Source organism: Rattus norvegicus, chromosome 8 (genome assembly GCF_036323735.1).
Source record: "Rattus norvegicus strain BN/NHsdMcwi chromosome 8, GRCr8, whole genome shotgun sequence".
NCBI lineage: Eukaryota > Metazoa > Chordata > Mammalia > Rodentia > Muridae > Rattus > Rattus norvegicus.
In genome coordinates this window covers 73,696,876-73,713,704 of record NC_086026.1, presented here as the reverse complement: position 1 = coordinate 73,713,704, position 16,829 = coordinate 73,696,876, and the positions used below count along the sequence as shown (strand labels likewise).

The window sequence follows — 16,829 nt, the reverse complement described above, 5'->3', positions numbered from 1 at the left end:
TTGGGATGCAGAAAAAAAGCAATGCTGATAGTGTTCTGTTGCTGTTTTGTTTGAGACAGAGTCTCTCTATGTAGCCCAGGCTGTCCTGGAACTCTCTTGGTAGACCAGGCTAGCCTTGAACTCACAGAGATTCTCCTGCCTCTGCCTCCCTAGTGCTGTAATTAGAGGCATAAACTACCACACCCTGCTGACAATGTTTTTTTTAATTATTCACCTTTAAAAAAAAATAGATTTAAAGCGCTAAGAAAGCAGGTCCTCAAACACATCGAGCCATGTGCTCGAGAACAGGAGCTGCACGTTTCTTGTTCACTTCCTTGCCCTCCACTCTCACAGCCCAGAGAGGAGACGACTAACCAGTTAGTGCCTTGTCATGTTTTGTCTCCCTCAAGGTCGAGTGGTAGGCATCCTTCAAAAGAACTGGCGAGATTATGTGGTGACATTTCCATCCAAAGAAGAGGTCCAGTCTCAGGGCAAAAATGCTCAGAAGATCCTAGTTACGCCGTGGGATTACAGAATCCCCAAAATCCGCATCAGCACCCAGCAAGCAGAGGCCCTCCAGGTAGCTGCCTGCCCCCACGCTTCTGTTCTGCCTCTGCCTCTGCTGGCTTTGGAGCAGCAATGGGAAACATTTTTATTTCCTTTGCATAAGAGGAAATAAATTATTGATGGTATCTGGCACTCTGAGATACTGTTTTTAAACATTCTAAATATATAAGAACCATCTATTAAGTAGTCCATGGTTAATAAATGAAGGCCATGGAGAAATTGTCCTAGAAAGAGCTGTGTAGGACATACATTATCCAGCTGTCCAACTCAGAAACTTTGAATGCACACAGTTTGCCAACACTAACAAGCTTCCTTCCAGGGAAAGATACAGAAATATGATCCGAGCGTCCTGCGGGGATGATATACTATAACTTCACAGATCGATTATCTGTGTAGGACTGGAGCGCCAGAGAGAAGTCATAAACAAGAAAGACAGAAATTAACTTTTCCTTGGGGCAGAGGATGGAGGCAATGCTGACTTAATTTGCCGACCGCTTTGCAGTTTGTAAATGAGACACTAGAGTAGAATGTCCCAACCCTTACCCTGTGGACTCTCAGAGGCCATTTAGGACCCTAAATGCACTTTGCATTTCCAGGACGTCTGGGTTGCTGGACACTGGAGAGGTCCACTTTGCACTGATACTGTCTTTCCTGCCAACGAGCAGCCTAAGACTATAAAGGGATTAGAAAGTAATTCCCACACTAGAAATTGAGACTGTTTTATTTATTTATTGAGATTTATGTTATTTTTAATTGTAAATGTGTGTGGGAATGTGCACAAGTCAGCAGTGGGTGTCAGGTCTCCTGGCACTGCAGTTCTGGGAGATCATGAGCTGTCCGGTGCGGGTCCTCTTCGAGAGATGCTTGTAAGCACAGAGATCCAGCTCTCAAGACTTGTTTTAAAAGTTAATTAGGATCCTACATTATTGGGTTGTACCTTTTGCATTTCAAGTGTTAACAAAAATGTGTTACAGTTGATTTTCTTTAACAGACTAAACTCTGTCCCAGTCAGCTGTTTGAAGGAGAGAGGTAATGCCTCCTTTCAAACATCAGCCAATGGTGTGCATACCAGCAGGCCATCCAAAGTGGCAAGGACGACAGCCAGAGAGCAAAATAAGCCATGTCGGCCCATGCGTGCTCTGCACTGCGTATCTGGTTAGTTTGATGCTTCAGATTGGGCCGCTTAATCCAGCTTTGGTTCACATTGTATTTTTCCCCTCTGTACAGGATTTCAGGGTGGTTGTGCGCATTGATTCCTGGGAGACAACATCGGTGTATCCAAATGGACACTTTGTGCGCGTCTTAGGGAGAATCGGTGATCTGGAAGGGGAGATTGCGACCATCCTGGTAGAGAACAGTATTAACGTCGTCCCCTTCTCGGAAGCCCAGGTCAGACTTCCCTGACACCTTTGGTCCAGAGACATAGACATGTATTTCTTCCTGCTTCTGTTGCCGTTTCATCTTGAAGAAAGAAAAATCGTGTGTGTGTGTGTGTGTGTGTGTGTGTGTGTGTGTGTGTGTGTGTGTGTGTGTGTGAGAGAGAGAGAGAGAGAGAGAGAGAGAGTATGTGTAATTGTGCATGCAATATGGAGGCCAGAGGTCAATAGCTACATCATCTTTAATCACTTTCTACCTTACTTATTTTTATTTTTGTATGTATGTATATGTCTATGTGTGCATATCCACATGGGTAGCCAGAACAGGATGTTGGATCCCCTGGATCTGGCCGTTGTAAGCTCACATGGGTGCTGGAAATCAAACTTGGGTCCTCAGGAAATTGAATGCCCTTAACTGCTGAGCTATCTCTCCAGCCGCTCCACCTCATGTTTTGAGACAGAATCTCTCATTGAATGTACAACTCACTAAATCAGTAAGGCTGGGGGCAACGTCACAGATCCTCCAGATTCACTCCTCAGCCCGGGGATTACAGGTGTCCCATGCTCCCAGCTTTTCATGTGGGAGCAAACGGGGTCCTCCTTTGTGTAGGGAACCTGTATTCACTGAGGTTTCTCCCCATCCCTGAAAAGATGACATACTGTGCACCAACGCACCGACTAAATTAAAATCAATTCCAAGTATAGACTTGAGCTTCTTACAGCCTCACAGCTCCCAAATTTTTATATTTTCCAGCTGTGCTTAAAATGACATGTCATGGGCTTGAAGTCAGTTCCCACGCCTAGCCCTAGGCATCCATTATCAGCCCTTCCCTCTTCCTCCTCCCCTCTTCCTCTTCCCCCTTTCCCCCCTCCTCTTCCTCCTCCTCCTCCTCTTCCTCTCCCTCCTCCCCCCCTCCTCCTCCCCTCTTCCTCCTCCCCCTCCTCCTCCCCCTTCCTCCTCTTCCTCCCCCCTCCTCTTCCTCCTCCTCTTCCTCTTCCTCTTCCTCCCCCTCCTCCTCCTCCTCTTCCTCTCCCTCCTCCCCCTCCTCCATATCCTCCTCCTCCCCCTCCTCCTCTTCCTCTTCTTCCTCCTCCTCCCCCTTCTCCTTCCTCAATGTTTTATATTGTTATGTAGCCCTGGCTGGTCTGGAAGTCACAGAGATCCGCTTGCCTCTGCGGGATTGAAGGCGTGCACCATCACACCCATCCTGCATGTCTTCTCTACAGACCCAGCCAAGCTCTGCCCCAACTAGAGATGGGTGGGTCAAAAAGTCAGGCTCATCATGAGATGGTCTCTGAACCTTTACAGAGAACACAGTTCAGTGAACATAAAACACCAGTGACTCCATCACGGAGGTCGCTCTCAGCCCCGTAAATCTCCTTTATTGCTCTCTCGGGGTCGTAGCCGTCGTGTGCACTTACGTCCCATTCGCCCTTTCCACTTAAAATGGCTTCTATGTATTGACATAGCCTACTTAGATTTAGTAGTTAAGACAAATTACTGAAATTAATCCACCCTAGTTTGCTTAAACATTTCTCAGTTTTTGGACATTAGTAGTGTTTAATTTTTCAGTATTAAGAAAAAATGTTACTTGAAACATTTTTTTTAATCAATGTTGCTTTTTTTATTCTTTTTGATCATCCACTTGGAATGTCACCCTTAAAGTTAAATTACCAAGCCAAAGGGCATAAAAAATTTAAATAGGTTTGTTCTGTATTGGCAGATAGTTTTCCAGAAATATGCTGCCCAATGTGAATTACCATTAAGAGCGCTTGGGTGTTCCTATTTTCATTATAGCTTCTGACAGAACAGGAGTCACAATAAGAAAAGATTGTAAACTATTTTACATTATTAAATTTAGAATATTTTACATAATTAAATTTTTATGTTTAACATTAGTTTCTGAAAATTATTTGTTGGCGTGCTTAGCACGTCTTAGTGAAAATGTTAGACTACAGTGAGGTGGGAACTAGACTTCCCAGGCCTACAGTTCTCTCCCCTGTAGCCTACTTAGCTTCAGATTGATAGTTTAAATAGGCAATCATAGAGGGAAAATGTCCCAGATTAGTCTTGTTTAAATTATCTTTAAGAAATAACGTTTATTTGGGGGGATTGTGTAGATTTTTTTTCTCCCCAGGGCTTGACTTGAGTTAAAAGCTCAACTCTCAGCTCACATGGAAACAGGATGCAGTGCATCAGTTTTACCTGTTCCTTCTTGCTCTGGCCCCCAGCTGACGGGGCTGTCAGAAGTCACAGGATATCACCTAGCAGACTGCTGACTCCTGACTTCCCAGAGCCCAGCCCAGTGTCTGACACCTGCGAGGCACCTAATGAACACTTACCAATCAAGGAAGGCAAATGAGGCAGGGAAGATACTTAGTAAAGCACCTACTATGCAATCACGAGGATCTGAGTTCCAACCAGAACCCACTTACAAATCTGGGAACAGTGACACACACTCGTAATAGTCCTAATTCTGGGAAAGGAGACAGAAAGAGAAACTAAGGGTTTGATGACCATCCAATCTGGCATCACTGGAACATTCCAGGCTAGTGTACAACGACTCTGTCTTAGAAACAAGATAGATGGTGTCTTCATGAATGCCTGCTGTCTGAAGAGGCCAGAAGAAGATATAGGAACCCCAGGGACTAGGGTTACAGACAGTTTTGGGCCACCATGTGGCTGTTGAAAATTGAACCTGGGTCCTCTGGAAGAGTAGTCATTGCTCTTAACCACTGAGCCATCTCTCCAGCCCCTCTGAAGAGAATGGGTTTTTACAGAACCTTGTGTGTTTCTGAATATTTGTCTGCGATGCAGATGTGTGAGATGCCAGTGAACACAGCAGAAAACCCTTGGAAAGTGAGTCCCAAAGAAGAGCAGGAGCGGAGGGACCTGAGGAGCACCCACCTTGTGTTCAGCATCGACCCTAAAGGTTGTGAGGACGTGGATGACGCGCTCTCAGTCAGAACCTTGAATAACGGCAACCTGGAGCTCGGGGTCCACATAGCTGATGTCACCCACTTTGTGGCCCCCAACTCTTACATCGATGTTGAAGCTAGAACGAGGTAACCCTATTGGAAGGCAGTATTGGCGCTGAGAGTTTGTATCCCTGTTAGTTTCAGATGCTCCCAATCTCTCATTTGTGCAGCTCTGAAAATCTCTTCTGGGCTTTCCTGAAGTCCCCACCTTCAGGAAAATAGTACCTTGATTAGTTTGCGTCCTTTCTTAACCTTTTACCCATCGTTTGTTTCCTCCAAAGTTAAAATGAGTAAATTTTCACATGTAATACAGTATTTTGTATAGATCTAGATCATTATGCTACCGTTTTTCTCATACAACCAAGATTCATGTCACTTTTACTTTCTACATCAGTGGAGGAATATTCAGCCAAAGCAGTGTGACTTGGTCAAGTGGGCACACGGGAGCCATTTCATTACGCAGAGGCTCTGCTTTATGAAGAGCAGTAGCCCCAGGGGAGCCCAACTGTGCTCTCAGCTGTTTACCTCCTACAGCCCACGCTGTCAGCAGTTCCTCTGGCTGCTGAAGGTCAGTTACGTCATGTGTCATTCCAGGGCCACCACTTACTACCTAGCCGACCGCCGCTACGACATGCTGCCTTCCATCCTCAGCGCAGACCTCTGCTCCCTCCTGGGAGGCGTTGACCGGTGAGTCTGATTTCACCTTCAGAGCTGTCTGCCTTCAGTGTGCTCTCCCTCCACCCACACCCTGCCCACTGCCTTGGGAGCGCCCTCCCCTCCGACTTCTTCCCTCCCAGATATGCTTTCAGGGAGCTTTATTTCCAGCCTCCTCCTTTCTCTCTGCTCTGATGTTAGCTTTCTGAAGCCATCCACAGGCTGAGGAGAACTTAGTAAGCTCTCCAGTGGATACTGCTCTTCAGAAGGCCCCTGGGCGTAGGGAGTTTCTGTTTATTAGTGCGCACGTAAGGCAGCCACTCCAACACTAGGAAGCTCCAAGAGATCAAAGCACCTTCCTATTTTTTCCTGGGTACTGAATATTTTTTTTCCATTTTTAATACACACAGATATGGATGTGTGTAATTTTTATTTTTTTATAAAAATACTAGCATACAGTTGATATAAATGGGAGACTCCCATTGAAGGGGTGCTGGCCTTCCTGAGCAAACTGCTTCTGTTTCTAACCCAAAATATCTATGTTATTCAGCACTTAGATTTTTTTTTTTTAGACAAGGTGTCAGGTATCCTGTTCTCTAACTACTGGAAGCCAAGGATTACCTTAACTTCAGATCCTCCTGCCTCTGCCTGCGCACCAACGTGCCTGCTTTATACGGTGCTGGGACCAGCCCAGGGCTCAGTGCGAGCTAAGCAAAGCAATTTAGCAACTGAGCTCTAGCCACAACCCCTCTGTTCCTTTTTAAAAAGATTTATTTTGTGTTATGTGCCTTGAGTGTTTTGCCTGCATAAGTACCATAGAAGTGTATCTAGTGCCTGCAGAGGCCAGAGAGAGTACCAGATCCCCTAGAACTGAACTTTCAGACAGTTGTGAGCCACCATGTGGGTTCTGGGCACTGAACCCAGGTCCTCTGGAAGAGCAGTCAGTATGCTTATCACTGAGACAGGAGACTCGCCAGCACTGGTTTTCTCTCTCTCTCTCTCTCTCTCTCTCTCTTTCTTCCCCTCTCTCTCTGTCTCTCTGTCTCTGTCTCTCTTCCCTCTCTCTCTGTCTCTCTGTCTCTCTTTCTTTCTCTCTGTCTCTCTGTCTCTGTCTTTCTTTCCCTCTCTCTCTGTCTCTCTGTCTCTCTTTCTTTCTCTCTGTCTCTCTGTCTCTGTCTTTCTTTCCCTCTCTCTCTGTCTCTGTCTTTCTTTCCCTCTCTCTCTCTGTCTCTCTGTCTTTCTCTCTGTCTCTCTGTCTTTCTCTCTGTCTCTCTGTCTCTGTCTCTCTCTCTGTCTCTCTCTCTGTCTCTCTCTCTGTCTCTGTGTTTAGATCCACACAGTTAGATTGCACTCACAGAGGTTGCAGCAATCTGTCCCTACAGCAGTGAGTGAAGAGTTTGTTCCCACAGCCTGCCGGTGCACTATGCTGTCCTCTCATGTACATCAGCTTAGACGCGTAGTGTCTTGATTTAAACTTCTGCTTTTCTGCTCTGCACAGCTGAGCGCTGTGGTTAAAGGGTGTCCTGTGTCCTCTCCTGTGAGCCGCCTCACAGTCCTTATTGTTCTCATGTGTGTTTGTGAGTCACTGCTGATTGTAAAAACTCTTTTTTACTAGGAAAATCAGCCCCTCTAAAATGTATGTTATAAATATATAGGTTTTTTTCTTTAATAAAATGTCTCGGTGGCAGAGTGGCTCTTTGCTAAATGAGCTTTTTGTTAATTAACCTATCACCAAGATTGATACTGAGCTGCCTGTCATCTTGCAGGATTTAAAGGCTTTCTTCCATTCCTGGCACTAAACAGATTTGACTCAGTCAGTGCTAAGTTTTCCTAATTAAAATAGAGAGCCGTAAGGTTTTTCATGTTGTGTGGGAACTCACTGCAGAGTTGTTCTGGGTTTAACAGAACCCATTTTGACTTTGTTGTTGACACAGGTTACATAGTGAGTGCTATGTAGCCCTGGCTGGCCTGGAACTCCCTAAACGGACCAGACTGGCCTCAGCATCACAAATGTCAGCCTGTCTTCACCTTCCAAGTGCTGGAGTTAAGGTGTGTGCCACCACACCCAGCCTGACTTTGATTTTAACATTAAAATATGTGTGTGAATGTGTGAATACAGACAGACAGATGGGCAAGACAAACAAGACAGACAGACGGATAGGTTGTGTGTGTAATGGAGTGATTAAAAAAATTGCACCAAAAGTCTGTAGCAAGGTCATTTCTTTCAAATTTAATTCAAAATCAAGTTCTGCTTGTTTCTAAAATAGAATGGAATTAGACTGGAGACATGGCTCAACGGTTAAGAGCATTGGCCACTCTTCCAGGGAACTCCCAACAACCCAGGCTGATTCCCAGCGTCTACACAGCAGCTCACAGCTGCCTGTAATTCCAGTTCCAGGGGATCTGACACCCTCTTCTGGCCTCCTTGAGCAGCAGACACACACCTGGTATTCAGACATATACACAGGCAAAATACCTATGTATATTAATAAAGATTAATAATCTTACAAAAAAGAAATGAAGATGGCTTAGTGGGAAAAGACACCTGTGCTATGTCTGAGTTTGATCTTCAGGACTAACATGGTGGAAGGAGAGAACTGGCTCTCCCAAGATGGCCCCTGACCTCCACATTTGTCACGATACTCACATGTGCAACATACACGTAAACGTACACAAAGTAAATAAATTGTAACTTTGTGAAGAATGGAATAATGATTCTGTTGATGCCCCTCATTTTATAGGTATGCTGTGTCAGTCATGTGGGAATTAGATAAAACCTCTTATGAAATTAAGAAGGTGTGGTACGGCAGAACCATTATCCGATCAGCTTACAAACTGTTCTATGAGGCGGCCCAGGAACTTCTGGATGGAAACTTCAGCATTGTTGATGATATTCCAGAATTCAAAACCTTGGAGGAGCAGAACCGACAGGCCAAACTGGAGGAGTTAGTATGGGCAATTGGGAAGTTGACTGACATAGCTCGCCACATCCGAGCAAAGCGAGACCGCTGCGGCGCCTTGGAGCTAGAAGGTGTGGAGGTTCGAGTCCAGCTGGATGACAAGAAGAACATTCATGACCTCATCCCCAAGCAGCCCCTGGAGGTTCATGAGACGGTGGCTGAATGCATGATCCTGGCCAACCACTGGGTGGCCAAGAAGATCTGGGAGAGCTTCCCCCACCAGGCGCTGCTGCGCCAACACCCTCCTCCACACCAGGAGTTTTTCTCAGAGCTCCGGGAATGTGCAAAAGCAAAAGGCTTCTTCATAGACACACGGTAATCGCCACTGAGGGGGCAGAGGCATGGCAGAGAGTGCCGTGTGTTTATTTATCTTATGGTTGTTCCTAAAATGTGACCTGTAGCCAGGCACATTGGTGCATCAGAGCCTGACGCACCTGGATCACCAGGCTGAGGCTGGGCTGCTTAAAGAGGATTTAAAAACTATGATGTTGGGGCTGGGGATTTAGCTCAGTGGTAGAGCGCTTACCTAGGAAGCGCAAGGCCCTGGGTTCGGTCCCCAGCTCCGAAAAAAAGAACCAAAAAAAAAAAAAAAAAAAAAACCTATGATGTTGCCAAGCACAAGGGCCTAATTCAAATACCTTTGGTCAGGTTAAAATGGTTTTTTTTTTTTTTAAGCGTCTGTCTTCGAGCAACAGAGTCTGCAATGATTGGTTGAGTTGACTGCATGCTGGTCACATTGACCAAGGACTTTCAGACGTCCTCCTGGTTACTCCTCAGAATGCTGAGATAGAGTCCTGAGCGTTCGTTCAGTTTACTGTTGGGAACTTTAGTCTAACGGGGTTAAGTAGCTTGCTCATAAGTTACCCGTTGGCCAGGCAAGATCAGGATTTCCAGCCAAAGCCATTATGCCTAGAACCTCCTCTCTGTGGTCATTTCCCAGGCTGCCTGTGTGTCCACCATTGACCTTACCCTGTCTTCTCCCTTCTTTCACAGCCAGCTGCTATTATGTTCCTAGTTTCGTTTTTAATATACCAATATGTTCCTAAAGGTTTAAATTTTATTTTCAAAGTAAATAAATCTCTCTTGCTCTTTAACAAGCAAAAGTAAAGCTGGACAGAGGTAGCACTCAGGAGGCAGACAGATCTCTGAGTTCGAGGCAAGACTGGTCTACAGAGTGAGTTCCAGGACAGCCAGGGCTACACTTAAAAGGGGGGAGAATTTAGGTTTACCTGTGCATGTCAAATTTAGGTCTGCTTTTTGTTATTGTTTTGTTTGTTCTCTGAGATTGGGTTCCACCATGTTTCCTGGCTTAGCCTCTGGAGTTCATGGAGAACAGGAATGGCCGCCATACCCATTGCTTTATTTTTTAAAACTCACTCTGGCTAAATGATTCTTTTTTTTTTTTTTTTTTTTTTGTTCTTTTTTTCGGAGCTGGGGACCGAACCCAGGGCCTTGCGCTTCCTAGGTAAGCGCTCTACCACTGAGCTAAATCCCCAGCCCCCTGGCTAAATGATTCTTGATAAATAAAAAACAAAAAAACCCATTCTTTGGGCTGTATATGATGCTTACAGTTGAGTGTATTAAGAATGAAACTGGCCGGGCTGGAGAGATGGCTCAGTGGTTAAGAGCACTGACTGCTCTTCCAGAGGTCCTGAGTTCAATTCCCAGCAACCACATGGTGGCTCACAACCATCTCTAAAGAGATCCGATGCCCTCTTCTGGTGTATCTGAAGACAGCTACAGTGTACTCCTATATAATAAATGAATAAATAAATCTTTAAAAAAAAAAGAATGAAACTGGCCAGGCAGGGGTAGCACACACCTTTGATTCTAGCACTTGGGAGGCAGAGGCAGGCTGATCTGAGTTCAAGGCCAACCTGGTTTACAGAGTTCCGAGACAGCCAGGGCTACACTGAGAAACACTGAATCCAAAACCAAACAACAAAAAAAGAATAAGTCCACAAAAGCCTGACCAGCTATTTCAGTCAATCAAGCATTGACTTAGCCATGTATTAATGGAACATTATTCTATACTACGTAAGAAATGTGAATTCCAGGGGCTGGATAAATGGCTCAAAAATGACTTTACTGCTTTTGCAGGAGACCCAGGCTTGATTCCCAGGACCTATAAAAGACATACACACACACACACACACACACACACACACACACACACACACACACACACTGAAAATAAATAACTTTTAACTGATGGCATTTGAGGATATTTAAGCCCCAGGAGTGGAAAGTGTCTTTTATACATGACCTCTGGGGACTCACTGAGGCTTTTCTGTTTCTTGTTAGGTCCAATAAAACCCTGGCTGACTCTCTGGATAGTGCAAATGACCCCAGTGACCCCCTGGTAAACAAGTTGCTGCGCTCCATGGCCACCCAGGCCATGTCAAACGCACTCTACTTCTCTACGGGATCCTGTGCAGAGGAGGAGTTCCATCATTATGGTGACTGACGGCATCGGCCTACGTGGGGCTCGACCTTGAGCATTCTTTTCCAAAGCGCTATTTGTACTGATGTTTCGCTTTCCTTTTGAAGGTCTTGCATTGGATAAATATACCCACTTTACTTCTCCAATAAGAAGATATTCAGATATTGTAGTACATCGATTATTAATGGCAGCCATTTCAAAAGACAAGAAAGTGGAAATTAAAGAAAATTTGTTCAGCAACAAAAATCTTGAGGAATTATGCAGACACATCAACAACAGAAACCGGGTAAGAAGGAATTTTAGACTCTTACCCATCATCCCATAAGAGTTATCAGCTTCACTGCACCAAAGAATGGAGTACCATATATTTTTGCAAGCTCCATAATTACTATAACCAGTGCTCAGAGGTAACATGAATTTGGGGGATTTTTTTGTTGTTGGCATTTGTTTTTGAGACAGGGTCTCATTACGTATGTAGTCCAGCCTGGCCTCTGCCTCAAAGATCTGCTTGCCTCTGTCTCCCAAATCCACCAGCCTCTGCCTCCCAAGTACTGGGATTAAAGATGTCCTTTCTTAACCACCATCCTGGCAGCTTTGTGTTTTTAGAGGAGATTTCACCGTATTTTCCACTAAGAAAACTCAAGCGACCCTCCAAGTAGCCTCTCTGTGCACTAATCCAAGCTTAGCATTAGAGGCTTGACAATGAATTAGAGATCTTTCCTAAAAGATAGAGAGAGGTTCAAGCAGCTGGATATGGTGTAACCCCAACGTTTAGAAGGCTGAGACACACAAGTTTAAAGTTTGAGACTAGCCTGGTCTATATTAGCAAGAAGATAGATAGATAGATAGATAGATAGATAGATAGATAGATAGATAGATAGATAGATGCCAGGCATGGTGGCAGATGCCTTTAATCCCAGTACTTGGTGGGCAGAAACAGGCAGATCTCTGCGAGTTTGAGGCCAGCATGATTTATATAGTGAGTTCCAGGACAGCCAGGGCTATATAATAGTGACACCCTGTCTCAAGAAAAACAACAACAAAGAGTTAGCATTGCCTCATATTTAATAGTGAGTATTCAATAATAGTAATTTTCATATCTTTAAAAATTCTTAAATTGCATATACATGTGTATGTTGATTATATGTACTCAAGGGAAAGTCAAAGGATATTTGTGGGAGTTGGTAATCTTCAACCATCTTCATCCCAGTATGGAACTCAGGCTGTCCTAACCACTCTGTGTAGTGTGTGTGTGTGTGTGTGTGTGTGTGTGTGTGTGTGTGTGTGTGTGTGAGAGAGAGAGAGAGAGAGAGAGAGAGACAGAGACAGAGACAGAGACAGAGACAGAGACAGAGCAGTGTAATGGCACATGTGGCTATCACAGAATAACTTTCAGGAGTTGGTTCTTGCCTTCCACCTTGTTTTAGTTTTAGAGCTGGTCTTGTTCCTGCTGCTGCACTGTGCACTCCAGGACAGCTGGCCACTACAGCTGTGGGCTGTCTTTACCTCCCACCTTGTGCTGGGAGCACTGGGCTTTTATGTGTGCCCCCACGCCCAGCCTTTCCTTAGAGTCTGGGAATTAACTCGGGTGATGAGGTCCACATGGAGTGTGCTTTGCCGCTGAGCCTTCCTCCTCATCTCATCTGCTACTCTTTTGTTTGTTTGTTTTTGAGGCCAGGTTGCTCTGTGTCTTCTTTCATTTAGGTGATCCAAGAGATTCGGGCTGGAGAGGTGGCTCAGTGGTTAGAGCACTGACTGCTCTTCCAGGGGTCCTGAATTCAAATCCCAGCAACCACATGGTGGCTCACAACCATCTGTAATGAGATCTGATGCTCTCTTTTGTTGTGTCTGAAGACAGCCAGTGTACTCACATACATAAAATGAATCAATAATTCTTTAAAAAAAAATAGAAGAAGAAGAGGAGGAAGAAGAGGAGGGGGAGGAGGAGGAGATGACAACGGCTTCCCCTGGGTAGCTGTAAACTAATGTTGATCCTCCTATCTCAGCTTCCCAAGTACTGGGATTACATGCAGGTGCCACCACCACACACTTGAGTCCTGCCTCTTTAAAAGCTGTTTCTGTGGAATGAGTTGTCATGCTTTCGGTTGCACTCTTACAGGCGGCACAGCGTTCTCAGAAGCAGTCCACCGAGCTCTTCCAGTGCATGTACTTTAAAGACAGAGACCCGGAGACTGAGGAGCGCTGCGTAGTGGATGGAATTATTTATTCCATTAGAACAAATGGTGTACTTGTATTTATACCGAGGTATGTTACTTCTCATGCAGTGGTTAAGAAACCATAGTTAAACAATACCAGTGTTGAACACAAATGTGCATTATATATAACTTACTAACGTATTTCTTTAGACTGGGGTGTATAGCTTAATGGTGGATGGATTGCTTGCCTAACACATCTGGAATGCTGGATTTGATCCCCATCATCCCATAAAACCAGGTGTGATGACACTTGCCTAGAAACCAAGATGATCAGAAGTTCAAGGTCATCCTCAGCTCTGTAATGACTCTGATGCCAGATTGTGCTAAATGAGACATTATCTCAAAAGGAGGCTCTCAGCTTGTCATGGTGGCACACACCTTTAATTCTAGCACTCAAGAGGCAAACACAACCAGATCTCTTGAGTTTGAGGCCAGCCAGGGCTACACAGTGAGACCTTCTCAAATAAGCTCTATATACTCACAGCTACAATGCTACTACATATATACTTCATAAAATGATTGTATGTACATAGTATGATATGCAGTCAGGAAATAAAGGGAGCAATTGGGAGTGCATACATATAGGTGCCCATCCCTGTCAGCCTTGGGACTTTCCTTAGCTAGCAAAGTAGTGTTTCTTACCTGTTTTTGTAAAAAATGTTCTGGGATAAACCACAGGAAAAGTGGCTAAGTATAGTAAGGTCTGCAAACTCAGACTACATTATCTGTTTTCACCCTGTCATGAGGTTTGGGATTAAAGGTGCTGCTTATCTGAAGAATAAAGATGGCTTAGTGATCTCCTGTGGCCCAGAGGGCAGCTCTGAATGGAAGCCAGGATCCCTACAAAGATCTCAAAACAAGATCATCTCTACCACAGCTGGAGGGCAGTCAGTTACATTTCATCTGTTTGACCATGTGACGGTAAGTCTCTGTGTACATTCAATGTTGCTTTCAGTGAAGGAAAAAAGGACATGATGTAGTAACTTGTATTTCTCTGTGCCAGGTAAGGATTTCTGTCCAGCCCTCACGTTGCCACTCTGATATGATCAGGCTTGAAATAGTAAGCAACAAACCATACATGATGCCAAACACGGAACTCTGTCATCAGAGCTCCCTCCTGCTGAAGAGTGAGCTGGTGAAGGAAGTAACCCGATCTGTGGAGGAAGCGCAGCTTGCACAGGAAGTCAAAGGCAAGGTGATTGAGGAAGAGCATCAAGAATACCGCCAGACAAAGGGAAGAAGTCTGTACACGCTTCTGGAGGAGATAAGGGACCTAGCTCTTCTGGATGTTTCCGACAGTTATGCAATGTGAGATACTTTGGTGCCATTAAAGAGCTTTGTCTTAAGTGGTGTACTTGCTTTTCAATCCTAAACTGTGTGTCAGTTGATGCTCTAGCTGCAGGAAATTAAGTGGGCACTTCACACAGGCAGGCAATGTTCTCATATCTCACTGACATAGAACTAGCTCCCTACACAAATGAGCTTTTCAAGATAGGGTCTCACTATGTAACTGGCTATCCTGGAACTCAAAGCTGGTCTTAAACTCAGAGATCCATCTGCCTCCCAATGCTGGGATTAAAGGCACGCATCACTACGCCTAGCTACTAAAAGCTGGCTCTCAGCGGTAAGCTGCGATAGAGCTGTAAAAGGCAGATCGTTAGTCTCTTTCTAGTAAATCCAAAATTTTCTTGCCTCAATCCTTAGTTTTTTTAAAAAGAGGGTCTTACTATGTAGCCTTAGCTAGCCTAGAACACACTGTAGATAGAGCAAGCTATTCATTGAGCTCCTCTTGCCTCTGCCTCCGGACTGCTGGTATTAAAGGTGTGTGCCACCGCCCTTGGTTCAAACTAATTCTTTCAAATGAAATTTGGTTGGTTGATTTGGGGTCCTTTTTTTTAATTTTTGGTGTTTCAAGGCAGACTTTCACTAGGTATTCCTGGCTGTCCTGCAACTTACTCAATATATCAATGCTGACCTCAAACTCAAGAGATCTGCCTGCCTCTGCACTTGGGTGCTGGGATTACAATCTTGTGCTGCCACTGCCTAGATTGAATGAAGTTTACTTTTGTAATTTTTATAAACACATTTGAGTCATAGGTCCTTCTGACATTAGGTCAATTTTTAGCCATTTTAGGTAAGACAGTCCTGTCTACCTTCTCCAAAACTTATTTCATGTTGATTTATGCTTTCCCTGTTGCTCTGGCACCAGCTGGAGGTAGGGCAGAAGAGTAGTGGGCTACAACCACTCTTGCCTCAAACTCCCTTCCCACCCTTGAATTCTACTGTGTGCACCTTCAAAGGCCAGGTACCTGGCCCTTCCCAAAAGAAGTGTTCCCAAACTCAACTACTGGAAAAAGTAACTTTCTCCACCTGCCCCTTTGTCATCCAGTCAGTGAATGTGTCTGGAACCCTGATCAGACCTTCCTGGTAATCTTCTAGCTGTTCAATGTTGAAACAACAGGCCTGTCTTTTTCATTCATTCTTCCCTGGTTCATCACTGAGATAGTTCCTATAAACCCCCTCCAATCCACAGTCTGTGCCCAACTTCCTGGATTTTTATACCATCTTTGTTACTCTCCATTTCCCATTCAGTCCAAGATGTCACCTTGCCTGGCTTAGGAATAAGTCACCATAGCACCATCATCACCCTTTTCCTAAGAGACAAGAGACCTTCTGTAAGTCCTTGTATTCAGTCTTTTTCCCCAACTCATGGGATTATGCTGCCATGAAAAAGACCATAAATGGGTTGGGGATTTAGCTCAGCGGTAGAGTGCTTGCCTAGCAAGCGCAAGGCCCTGGGTTCGGTCCCCAGCTCCGAGAAAAAAAAAAAAAAAAAAAAAAAAAGACCATAAAATGTCTCAACATGGTGCTTCCTCAGCTCTAGTTAGCACCTCCAAGCTCATAAAGCGGGCAAAAAACTCCAGTCAAGTTCTCTCTTCATCTGGCCCCATCACTTCTAGCCTCCTAGTCAAATCTTTATTTCTGAAATATTTCTGGCATATACATGCTTCCCAAAACTCAGAATCCCTTCTACCAATTGACAACAGTTTCATATGACCCTTGTAAACTGCCCCTCACAATACTTTCCAAGTTTCTTACCAACAAGTCACTAACGTGGAGGGGCATCCTGTTTTCTAGAAGCGCTGGAGTTTCATACCCATGGTCTTATATACCCTATGAAAGCTCTCTAGCACACTCTCAACCTACCGTCTCTGAACTTGCCTATCATCATTAATGGGGAGGAGGCAGTTTCAACCTTTTATGTGATCTTTTAAATATAAAAGTGACTCTTGCAGGCAAGATGGGTATTGTAGCAATCTTTTGATCCCAACACAAGGTAGTCTTCAAACCAGCTGAAATTGCAGTAAGACTGTTTCAATAATCATATGAAAATAATCATATATAAGAAAAGACCAGGGGCTGGGGATTTAGCTCAGTGGTAGAGCGCTTACCTAGGAAGCGCAAGGCCCTGGGTTCGGTCCCCAGCTCCGGAAAAAAAAAAAAAAAAAAAAAAAAAAAAAAAGAACCAAAAGAAAAGACCAAATGGGGCTGGAGAGATGGCTCAGCGGTTAAGAGCAGTGACTGCTCTTCCAGAGGTCATGAGTTCAATCCCAGCAACCACATAGTGGCTCACATCCATCTGTAATGAGATCTG

General features: G+C 44.6%; 1 protein-coding gene across 5 annotated transcripts in view; it reads left to right on the top strand.

The window, feature by feature from the left end:
• The window catches only part of Dis3l (DIS3-like exosome 3'-5' exoribonuclease), a 36,397-nt gene extending 21,877 nt beyond the window's left edge, over positions 1-14,520 (top strand). For 3 of the 5 annotated variants that reach the window (NM_001008380.2, XM_006243263.5, XM_063265766.1), the window contains 10 exons: positions 390-559; positions 1,774-1,935; positions 4,741-4,988; positions 5,496-5,588; positions 8,297-8,830; positions 10,820-10,974; positions 11,066-11,244; positions 13,078-13,223; positions 13,921-14,095; positions 14,178-14,520. In NM_001008380.2, the coding sequence (NP_001008381.2) occupies positions 390-559; positions 1,774-1,935; positions 4,741-4,988; positions 5,496-5,588; positions 8,297-8,830; positions 10,820-10,974; positions 11,066-11,244; positions 13,078-13,223; positions 13,921-14,095; positions 14,178-14,486 (2,171 nt within the window). In that variant the 3' untranslated portion in view covers positions 14,487-14,520. Of the gene's footprint in view, positions 1-389; positions 560-1,773; positions 1,936-4,740; positions 4,989-5,495; positions 5,589-8,296; positions 8,831-10,819; positions 10,975-11,065; positions 11,245-13,077; positions 13,224-13,920; positions 14,096-14,177 lie in introns of those variants that run through there. The other 2 variants (XM_017595739.1, XM_008766311.3) reach the window with 2 other exon arrangements.
• Positions 14,521-16,829: the final 2,309 nt, after the last annotated feature.